This window comes from Myxine glutinosa, chromosome 7, assembly GCF_964187855.1.
Source record: "Myxine glutinosa chromosome 7, kmMyxGlut1.1, whole genome shotgun sequence".
Taxonomy (NCBI): Eukaryota; Metazoa; Chordata; class Myxini; order Myxiniformes; family Myxinidae; genus Myxine; species Myxine glutinosa.
Window position 1 is genome coordinate 99,149,570 of NC_136267.1, and position 12,275 is coordinate 99,161,844.

The 12,275-nt window shown below is 43.6% G+C and overlaps 2 protein-coding genes across 2 annotated transcripts in view; both read left to right on the top strand.

Moving 5' to 3' along the window:
• Positions 1–12,275, top strand: part of LOC137431468 (complement C3) — a 613,976-nt gene that overhangs the window by 160,228 nt on the left and 441,473 nt on the right. The gene's annotated exons all lie outside the window — the stretch shown is intronic.
• LOC144892971 (complement C3-like) overlaps positions 4,446–12,275 on the top strand; it is a 60,342-nt gene continuing 52,512 nt past the window's right edge. The window contains exons 1-2 of the mRNA XM_078782040.1: positions 4,446–4,581; positions 7,535–7,622. Coding sequence (XP_078638166.1) covers positions 4,458–4,581; positions 7,535–7,622 — 212 coding nt within the window. The 5' untranslated portion in view covers positions 4,446–4,457. The remainder of the gene's footprint in view (positions 4,582–7,534; positions 7,623–12,275) is intronic.

The window sequence follows — 12,275 nt, forward strand, 5'->3', positions numbered from 1 at the left end:
TGTGACTGATTGTCTGTCGCAGCAAGAAGTCAATAACAGGATTATATCACAGGTGGCGTGACAAAATGTACAGACAGGTACATTTGAAGATTGGCTTCACAATCGGGTATATGAGGGTTGTTGCGTTCTGTATTAGTAGAAAACAACTGCTGCACGTATACAAAAGTTATTGCCGCTTCCTCTGGAGATGGTCTGTCAACGCGACAATGCTGTTTGTCATGGAGTGGTGGCTTTACGAAATTCCAGCATGAAACAGCGTGCTATGGTTCGGCAGTATGGCATCACTCAAGATCAGGTGTCAAATATCCTGAAACAAAATGCTCAGAGGGGTGTCCCTACTCCATTACCGAGGCCAGGACGTCCCCGCAGAACCACAAGGAGGGATGATCGCCAGCTGCACCGGTTAGTCCGCAATGGCCGTACCAAGTCAGCTAATCGGCTTAGGGCTGAGTGGCAGCAACTGACAAATGTGCCTGTATCCAGAAGGCTAGTCAACCAACGACTGGTTCAAGCAGGCTATCGTGCCAGGCTTCCCCTGAGAAAGCCACGCCTGACCAGACAACACCGCCAGCGCCGATTGCAGTGGGCCAGAGAGTACCGTCAATGGCAGCCAGGACACTGGAATCACGTGATCTTCAGTGACGAGTCTAGATTTCTGGTCTATCGTCGGGATGGCCGCGTCCGAGTGCGCAGACAAGTGCATGAAGCCTACAACGAAGATTGTATAGTGCCAAGAGTCCAAGCTGGAGGTGGTGGGTGACCGTTTGGGCTGCTTTTCATGCAGGGGGTAAACTGACCTGGTTGTTCTGAATGGAAACCTGAACCAGTTCAAGTCCAGGGCCATTCTGGAAGAAACATGGCTTCCATTTGCTCGTGCAACCTTTCAATGAAACTTTGTCTTCCAAGATGACAATGCACGGCCTCATCGTGCTCGCATGATCCAACACTTTCTTGCTGACCGTGGTGTAGAGCATATGGAGTGGCCTGCCACGTCCCCGGATATGAATCTGATAGAGAACTTGTGGGCAGAATTAACGCGTCAAATCGACAACTTGGACCAGCAGCCTCCCTCTGTGCGTGAATTGCAGCGGACTATTGTCACTGCATGGCAAGCGATTCCTATCCAAACCTTGGCAAATCTCATGAACAGCATGCCTCGACGTGTACGTGCTCTCCTGAATGCTCGTGGGGGTTACACGAAGTACTGAACTGTAATTTTACTGTCCGTAATCCCAGTCGTAATTTAACTTTTGTTTTTGTTTTTAAAAATTTTGGCTAATGTGCAAAATAAAAAGATACTTCTGGAAAACGTACAGAAGTTTAACACAGTACTGTCCGTGAATTGAGTTCGATATTAGTTTACATCACTTTCAAGGATCAATTTATTTGCTTTGAAATGTCAAATGTGGTTTTTGTTTCTTTTAAAGGTCACATTAACAAAATCTGGAATAATTTCAACATAATTCCAATGAACTTTTGGTTCTACGTCATCTTGAAAAGTAAGTTCACCCCCACAAAAAAAAAATTCCATATTAAATGCCAAGTCTGTATATATATATATATATATATATATATATATATATATATATATATATATATATATACGTATATATATATATATATATATATATATATATATATATATATATATATATATATATATATATATATATATATATGTCATGGTTCTTGGAAGTATTATGAAGGCGATTTGTTTTCTACAGTCTTCAAGTAAATAATTAAATTTAAATAAAGGTATAAAGAGATTTAAAGGAATATAAAAACTAGAACGGTGCTCAGTAGAGAGCATAGCTCCGCCTGGTTGGCCATATCGCTCAATGGTGAAAGAATCACTTAAAAATTTATACTAGCTGGATCCGGATTCGTATCTTCACCAAAATTGAATCGATTCTTCCTTGTCACACACTCAACCTGTCCAACAAGTTTCGTCCAAATCCATCCATAACGTTTTGAGATATCCTGCTATGCATCGTTTTTGGCCCGATCTCCCAACGGTGCAGAATCATTACAAAAATTAAATAATTCTCATATCCGAATACATATTCAGATCTTCATGAAAATCGAATCGAATCGTCGCTGTCAGACACTCAACCGGTCCACCAAATCTCATCCAAATCCGTCGACAACTTTTAGAGATATTCTGCAATGCATCGTTTTTGGCCCTATCTCCCAATGGTGAAGAATAACTTTAAAAATTCTCGTAGCCGGATCCGAATCACCAAAATCGGATCTCCGGATCTTCACCAAAATCTAATCATTTCGTCCTTGTCACATACGCTACATCTCTGCCAAATTTCATTTGAATCCGTCCACAACTTTTTTGTGATACGTATGTTGTTCACAGACAAACGGACAGACAAATGGACAAACAAACACAGGGGTGAAAGCATAACCTTCATCCACCCTTGGTGGCGGAGGTAAAAATCAATTCTGGGTTTTACCACCATTTTCCCAGTGTATATTACATCACCCTATCTAACACGTCACATACCCAGAAGGAAAACCATAACTTTTCGGGAAAAACAGACATGGTGCGATTTAAAAGGCTATATCCCATAAATGATACCTATATACATCGGGGATTATTATTATTCTCGGTCCACAACCTTGGTAACAAGCTGCAGGAAATCTGTGAACAGCCCCCAACCAACATCGTCAAAATCTGCAAAAAAGGTGCTTTTTGTATCTGAACACCATTTTATATCTGAATGTCACCTTTTTGTATTTAATGCATCTGCAAAAAAGGTGCTTTTTGCGGTAATCACCAATCCTGGATTATCTGTGTATCAAAGATAAAAATGTATCATCAATGAGGTGTTATCTCTCTGAACCACATGCAACACCATGCAAGGCATGTAGTGTGGCAAGTAATTAAATACCGATTTAAAAGAGTTTTTGTGAATTTATTCTTGATTTTTGAATACAATGTTGCAACATTTCTTTTTTGGATCCACAAGTTTAAATGTTTTTCTTTTTCTTGTCAGTCTGTCTTCTGTAATTCTTAATCAAATGCATCTTTGCAAATACCTTTGTAAAATGAATAAAAGTATCGGGCCATGCTGCTATTGCAGCACTTCCCTGTACTTTTATCAACAACTTTGTCAGATTTCTAAAATTGTCAATTTTCATTTGATTGATTTGGAATTTGAAGAGGATCAGGTCACTGCATTCAACCACCAATTATTCTTAAGGTCAACATATCTCAGGCACCTTTTGAGCTAGGAAGCTGGTATATGGACATGACAATGACCAAGTTATTTGGCTGTAAAGGGTATTTTAGATTTATTGATTACTCGATTAATTATTTTATTTTCCAATTAATTACTTAATTTTCAAAAAGTTACATATTTGGATGAAACAGTGGTGGTTTAGGAATGCTATTAGCCGATTGATTAAGAATTAATTATTTTACGATTGTTATTTATTTATTTGAATGACACAATTAATCAATGTATTATTGATTCTCTCGATTTTCATCATACCTGTCAGGCTTACCACATGACACCTTCTTGTTTGTCTGTCGTGTCGGTTTGTCAGTTTGTGAACAGGATATCTCAAAATGTTGTGGACGGATTCCGATGTGATTTGGTGGAGAGGTAGCGTGTGTGACAAGGATGAAATGATTCGATTTTGGCGAAGATCTGAATTTAAATTTTTAAAGTGATTCTTCACCATTTCGTGATAGGGCCAAAACTATACATAGCATGACGGTTCAAATAGTTTTGGACGACTTATGACAAAACTTGGTGGATGAGTTGGTTAGGTGACAAGAACAAGACGATTAGATTTTGGTCCATGTCGGATCCAGATCTGACCTATCAGTGGGATACAAAACGTAAACTGTTCAATCTGCTGGAAGTGTGCTTGCTACCGAGTGTCGTTCTAGTTGTTCTTGAATTCGTTTTATCTATCTATAATTCCAGTAATCTCTGTGTGTGTGTGTGTATGTCTGTGTGTCTGTGACCGCTGTTTCTCGACAACCACGGGTCCGATATACTTGAAACTTGCCAGGTATATTGCTGGGGACCTGAGGATGTGCCTTTTCAAGGTTTCATATTAATCGGACAAGTAGTTACCGAGCTATGGCGATTTCTTTACCAAACTCCGCAAGCCGTTCGCTTTGGACCAAACCATTTCATGTAAATAGAGGGGGGGGGGGGGGGGGGATTGTCACCGTACTCGCAAGCCGTTCGCTTTGGACCAAACCATTTCATGTAAATAGAGGGGGGGGGGGGGGGGGATTGTCACCGTACTCGCAAGCCGTTCGCTTTGGACCAAACCATTTCATGTAAATAGAGGGGGGGGGGGGGATATAATTTTCGATATATATATAGTACGGGCATGCCCTAGTATAAACAATTGCTCCTCTTAAACCATTACCGAGATTGCATTTAGAGATCTGCCTTTTCTTGTGTGTCTGCCTTGCTTGTTGTTAAATGGGTGCAATGCATGAAGTCTTTTCATTTTTTCCCCATAGATATGGCCGCTGGCTTATACAAACTTGTTTTGAAGAAGTATGTCAAAAAAACTACACTACAGAGTTCCAAGTTCGTGAATATGGCAAGTTCCAAAACTTTTCAATGACATCACCAACACTTACGTGCTGAATTGGACAATACTGTAATCTGTGTAATTGGCTGGAAGATAAAACGTTGCCAGTTTTTCATTTTAAGATCTTGAAAATTAATTGAGGCTCTCAATGGTAATCGAGGTTCTCAGGCAAAGTATAACAAAATGATTGCCGTTTTTGGAATGAAGATAAAAGTTCAAGCTTGATATTATTGTCACATTGTAGACCCAATTAGTGGTCGATGCAGGCAGAATCTGCACCACATCACGCACATGTGAGTAGCTATATAAGCTGTAAGTTTCTAAATTGTCATGATAGAATGACAAGTTCTATCAACTTCTGAACAAAATCAAGTCATTATGCCAATCACTACAGTCTAGTTATTTTATTTTCCCTCTCTCTACAAGAACGAGGGTTCATGAATGAGGAAGTGGTAGTGGTGTAGCGGGGCACAATTGGCTACAATCAGCAAGGGGACGAAGTATTAGAAACAGCAAAAGAGAGAACGAGAGGGTGTTGTGCGACACGTGCTGCGTGTTGTGTGAGGCATGCTGGGTGTTGTGCGATGCGTGCTGGGTGTTGTGCGACGTATGCTGGGTGTTGTGCGATGCGTGCTGGGTGTTGTGCGACGCGTGCTGGGTGTTGTGCGACGCGTGCTGGGTGTTGTGCGACGCGTGCTGGGTGTTGTGCGACGCGTGCTGGGTGTTGTGCGACGCGTGCTGGGTGTTGTGCGACGCGTGCTGGGTGTTGTGCGACATGTGGTTGGTGATGCGCGATGCACGGTAGGTGTTGTGCGATGCACGGTAGGTGTTGTGCGATGCACGGTAGGTGTTGTGCGATTCACGGTGGGTGTTGTGCGATGCACGGTGGGTGTTGTGCGATGCACGGTGGGTGTTGTGCGATGCACGGTGGGTGTTGTGCGATGCACGGTGGGTGTTGTGCGATGCACGGTGGGTGTTGTGCGATGCACGGTGTGTGTTGTGCGATGCACGGTTGGTATTGTGCGATGCACGGTTGGTGATGCGCGATGCACGGTAGGTGTTGTGCGATGCACGGTGGGTGTTGTGCGATGCACGGTGGGTGTTGTACGATACACGGTGGGAGTTGTGCGATGCACGGTGGGAGTTGTGCGATGCACGGTGGGTGTTGTGCGATGCACGGTTGGTGATGCGCGATGCATGGTAGGTGTTGTGCGATGCACGGTTGGTGATGCGCGATGCACGGTAGGTGTTGCGTGATGTGTGGTGGATGTTATGTGACACACTGTGGTGGTTGCTGAACCTGCAGTAAAGGCTGCATGGTGCATAGTAGAGACTGCATGATATATGTTGAGGTTGTGCAATGTGTAGTAAGGGCTGCACGATGCAGGGTGAGGGCTGCGTGGCAGAGAGGAATGGAAGGGGTGCTCCAATGCATTTTTGGGGCATCAGGATGCACGGTGGGGGCTGCTCGATGCATGGGGGAATTGAACTGGAATCGCGGTGAAGAATGTTGGACGCTCTGAAGGTGAGCTGCAGGACGCTCTGAAGGTGGGCTGCAGGACGCTCTGAAGGTGGGCTGCGGGATGCTCTGAAGGTGGGCTGCGGGACACTCTGAAGGTGGGCTGCGGGACGCTCTGAAGGTGGGCTGCGGGACGCTCTGAAGGTGGGCTGCGGGATGCTCTGAAGGTGTCCTGCAGGACAGTTGGAGGATGTGGTTTGCTGGAAGCCCATAGGTGGACTGCGAGTCATGTGAAGGGGGTCTGCAGGATGTGCGTAGGGGTCAGCGGGACACGTGGAAGGGGCCTGCGGGACACTTAAATGGGAGTTGCATGAAATTGGAGTTGTGAGGTGAGTGAAAGAGGGACTGTGAGGTATGAGTAAGGGGTCTGGGAGACGCATGGAATTGGGGCTGCAGGATGCACACTTGGGGTGGGAGGTTGCAGCTTATGGTGGTGAGGGGTGGTGGACGTGTGGTGGATCGCCGGGTCCTACGGGATGTATGTGTGGAAGAGAAAAGAGAGATGAATCTTGTCATTTAGAGGCTTACAACCAAAGAATCAAATTAATTATTTAAGTAATTTTGAGGAGTAGGAAAGAGAAAAAGCAAAGGATGTAATAATAATTGGCAGAATGAGATTGTAATATTTACATGTAAAATAAGATTATTTCTTTTTGCTTTTGGAGAGGATTTTGGAAAACGTAAGTGGAAAAATATAGGTACAATAACAAAATCATGGGAGGACGACACCCATGGCCCAGGATAAAAAGAGAGATTACAGTCACGTGAAAAAGTAAGTACACCCCAAATAAAATTTTGACTTTTTCAACATATTTCAACATACAGCTATTTGATCTTCATTTCAACAATATTGATAGATAAAGGTGATATAATATAACAAATATCATGAAACATTTACATTTTGTAGTCCATTGCATAATTTAAAGAAAAATAAATGCAAATTTCGCATGTGGAAAAAGTAAGTCAGACCTGAAGCCGGAGATTTAGACGCTATCTACCTGAGGCCCAAACAGACACAAACACAAATTTAACATGACAGAGTCAAGTATAGTGGGTAAGATAATTGAATGGATATAAAACACAACACAGGGACAAAACAACAAGGGTATACAGAAAGGATGAGGTGCGAAATTTTAGCTCTTGGCAAAGGTTTTACAAAGCGAGCAAAAACAACATCTTCACTGATATTCCTTTATTTTAGTGATGAAAGAGAAAAAAAGAAATTTACTGTGCCTTTGTTGTTGCTCTTGGTGACAAATCCCAGCTATATAATGCGTTCTTTTATGTAAAATTAAAAAAATACCTTATTGTGGAACCATGGTATTGGTTTTCATTCATTTAATTGTTGCAATGTTCAGTTTCACCAAGTTTTAAAGTTGAAGATTCTGACAGGTTGAAAATGGAGAGAATTCTTATTTTTCTGTGTGAATATTTCTGCTGCAGTTGAACCGACATTTGATGTGAAGATACTACCAGAAAAACCATTTTTTCATGTGGAAGACATGGAACTAAAAGTGAAGATTGAGGCCAGGTACTTTTAAAATACCTGCATTATGATGTACAGATTTATAATGGTTGAGATTGCCCAAACGATATTTGCCAACGTGATGTCAATGCCAAAAGTATTTTGGTCAGGGGTAACATACATGGTGTGAATGTGGGCCGAATAACTCCGAAAGGCCGATGTGTCTATAAAAAGACCTTGGACGCCGTCTGCAACACTCACCTTTGGTCAGATCCTCACACCCAGTGTCGGTTTACCCTACCGGCAATATGACTGGAGTAGATAGGGATCTGTGCCTGCGGTCGTGCAACGGATGCTAATTGGCTGAGCAAACCAACGTTACGTGTATCTATCAAACACCACGTGTGTCCCAAATTACGTGTGTCCCACCCTCTATCAAATGCCTATCAAAGACCAATCAACCGTCTGTGCAAATTTTCGGCAGGAGGGCTATCTCAGACCAAAGCCTGAACAGGATAAGTCGAGACACAATGCTAAATCGTTCACAAGTTTATTACAAGCATGCATAAATTGGGGGGGGGGGGGGGGTGTTTGGGTGGGGGGGTGGTTAGAATTCAAACAATGAATTGGCGGATCTCTCAGAAGAATCTGAATGTCTGAAATCTCTCACAATCTCAATCTTTCCTTCCCTGCTTCTCTCCCTTTATATATCCCTTCCCCACCTCTCCTTATCCGGCGGCCCCAAGACCGCCATTGGTACAGAACTCACGAGGGCAGACAGAGCCTCCCTGTTGGTTAATGGCCGGGTCCCGTCCCTCTGCCCAGAAACAGAATCTGGTTGGTGGAGCAGGGCCCCCATGTGCCCATTGTGAACAAATAAAAAGGTTTAAAGAAATAGATAAGCACAGGACAGGTTGAATGCTTGACATAAGGATGACTTGCATGTCCATAGAGGCCTAGATTTGTGATAGACGTAATGCCGTAATGACGTTCCAGCAAAAAGAACATGTCAGGCAGAGGGTCAGGGGATGGAGAAATCCAGATACTTCAATATACATTATACAGTTTACATGAAGTCCGATCTTGAGCCACAGCGGCTTCTCCGCCATTCTGCTAAAGTGCAATTAATGTTCAAAAGTACCCATTAATATGATGATGTGTTGGACAATGACAAACACTGCTTTCAATGAGAGCACAAGGTATTTACATTAATTTCAGGGCAAATTACATGGCGATAATCAGCTATATATTTGAGCTATTGCACAGTGGGTCATTATTAGGCTTGTATAAACAATGATAGTGTGTATCCCCCAAGCGCCAGCTTTCCCCCCCAGGTGGTATCAGTGATTAGGCTACGTCATTATATCGCTCGTCGATATTTGGAGGAACTAATCAATGAGCAAAAATGCAATATCTCCCAGCCCTACATCTCTCTGGACATATTTTAAGCTTCCGATATCAAATGGCATCGGACCCTGCTACCCAAAATCTCTGCTTATGGCATTCAAGGCTAACTCCACTCTTGGATGACTGACTTCCTCTACTCTTGTAGCCAACAGGCGGCTCTCAACAGTATCCTTTCATCTCCTCTCCCGGTCAAGGCTGGAGTGCCCCAAGGCAGTGTTCAAGGCCAAATACTATTCTGAATCTTCTTCAACCATCTGTCTGACTCTCCAGAAAAAACATTTTTATCTATTTTCTGATGATCCACTGCCATGACATCACTCGTCCTCCAGATATACAGGCATCAGCCTCTTCCCTCTCTTCAGTCTTTGATAAAATCACAATCTGCTTCAACTCTTGGAGTATGTCTTTCAATCCTACCAATTCTCACACTCTCACATCCCTCCCATCTATCTTCGTAACAATCCTCTTGAAGAAGTTCAGTCACTCCAACTATTGTGTCTCACTACCAGCCATGATCTTTCTTGGGTAAACCACACCTCAAGGTTCGCCTGACATGCCAGCTACCGACTGGGCATCCTACGTCATGCAAAGTCCTTCCTTGGCACACCTGAACTCTTATCCACCTGAAAGGACATCATACACAGTTTTATGGAATACTGCACTCACCTTTGGGTTGGTGCCCGTGACTCATATCTTGCTTAGCTTGACGCCATGGAAACCAAGGCCTTCAAGATCAGTGTAATATCTCTTGATGAAGCTGAGTCGATGGGCCTATCAGGTCTCTCTATTTTCTACTGCCCCCTTTCTGGTCTTGTACCCTCTGCTGTTTGCGTGCTTTGTCCTTCTCCCCGCCTCCAGGTTTCTGCCAGGCGTACGCGATCCACCATCAACCCCCTTCCACTGAAACTCCCAAAATCCAGAATCATTGCTTACCTCCACTCATTAATTCCAATTTTTTTTCCACTTGTGGAACCAACTACCATATTAGCATCAATCTCATTCTTCCCTTGAGGTCTACAAGACAGCTGCTCATCACCATCTCAGATCCTCCCCTCCCCCTCCCCCATCCAAAACCATGGTCTTTCTTACCTGCGTTAATAATCCTTCCCCCCACTCCCTCAAATTCACACTTTTTATTTTTTTATAGTTTGCTCCTATATCCATCTTGTCCACCCCCTGCATCCTCCCCTACCTCTCGTTCTTATTTGCATCACTTGTTTGTCTATCTCCATCTATTTTGTCTTTCAGCCCTGCTTTTGGTAATTCCCCCCTTTTGGTAAAAGACTAATTTCTTCCTTTCTTTTCCTTTTTGTAAAATTTTCTGAAGAGTCACCTGCCTTCATTTTGGAAAGTTCCCAACCGAACCAGACTGATCCTCTCAACCATAGAACCCCTCTTCAAATGCTTCTCCATTCTTCTCTATCAGAGCACACAACGGATCTCTTACAATGGCATTCAGCAGTATATTAGGTCTAATCCTATTCTTGGTTGACAAAAATGACCCTATTGTTTTAGAAAATCCTCTGTACCATTTTGCTGATATCTGCAATCTGTGATTAACAATACCCGTCATATCCGATCCGCAGGCTGTGACAGTATCCCTGTCTACATATCTGCAAATAAAATAATCACCGATTAATTACCTGGATCATCTCTTTCATTTCAGGAAAGTCTTTCTCTTTCTTTCTTTATCTCTTCCTTTCTCTTTCTCCCTCTCTCTCTCTCTTTATCTTTCTGTTCCTCTTCACTCTCCTTTTTGCTCTGTCCTTTTCCCGCTATCCTTTTCTCTCTTCATTCTCTCTCCTGCGATTCTCTCTTACTTTTCTTTCTCTCTCACTTTTCTTTCTCCCTTTTCTATCTCCATTGTCTCTCTCCCTTTCTCTTTCTCTCTTGTCCTTCCTTTTATCCTTTTATCTGTCATTTTATCTTTCCTTTTAGTTTTCTTTCTTCTTCTGTGGCCGTGCACAAAATATGTGGTCATTTGGGGATGTGGGGGAGCGGTGTGTCGGAGCCACAGTCCCTTCGGAGCCACAACATATTCATCTTCATGGCACAGCCATCTTGGATTTGCCTTCACCACAACTGGACGTACCAATTTAGAACAATTTAGAGTTCCTCCAAAAATGGCAGATGTGCCGTTTAAATAATTGATTTGAGACTATGATCGGGCATTTCCAAAAACATAGCAGGAAATTCAACAAGAAGTTTGTAAAATTTGGAGGGATCTGAAGGGAACACTCAATTGTCCACTGCAATGTTAAAGGCCACCAATAAAAATAACTTGCAGAATGGAAGATGATCGAAAATTTTGAAATAGTTGACATTGCACTCATTCACAGTCACATTTTTTGTGGGGGGTGGGAGAAGAAAGAGGTCGGTAGGGTGACAGTAGCAGGGAGGTTTAAGAACAATTGCCATAAAGAAGTCACATACTTTGCGTATAGCTCCTGAACACTCCTTTTCTCGTCTCTTTCCTTTTCACTCTCTCTGCCCTCGCTCTGTGTCTCTTCCTTTCCCAATGCAGGCTGGCAACCTATCAGTAATCTGGTTGTGATTGCTTGTCATGGGCTATTCGTATCTGTGCCTGGCCACACATGCCCACCTTCTCAATGAATGTCCTTAACCTTCCAATCTTTCTATCCCTCCCACACTCCCTAAAATAGGAGATTGTAAACACTTTTGTTTTCACAAATTATTATTTGTATTCAACATTAGTACACCATGACTTCGTATTGTTACGGACACGACTTATTAAGATGTTATGCTGGGCCGAGCGGAATGGCCGCCGTGTTCGCACAAGTTACCCGATTATACTCGAACGTTGGCCGAATCGCGCTACGCTAGATCAATGAAGGAAAGGACACAACGGCTGGGTTAAATGACACGACACCAGGGGTACAGTTCTCAAGACCTCCGGAGGAGGATATAATATGGGGTATGCAGAACGTTTAGATTACACGGCACAAGAGGTACAGCACAGAAAGGTGGGCACTTAGACACGGTCTTATCTTAGCCCCGACAGACCACAGACAAACGGGACAAAACTGACTCACACAGGGATTGATGGCAAGGAAGGGCAGGTAGTCGATGGCTCAAGGTGCACCTTGGCTCAGGGGCAGAATCAACGCGGTCCGGTCCAGAGATGCGGGGAGGTATTCAGCGCTCGGAGGTGGCGACTTCTCTCTCCAAGCTGGGGGCGCATCTCACGTCACCTCCGGTAAGTGGCTGCGTATATCCAGCGGGGAGTGACACGCCCTCGGCTCGTTAGCTCCGCCCCAGATGGAATCGGTCCGCCGCTTCTTATTGGGTGCG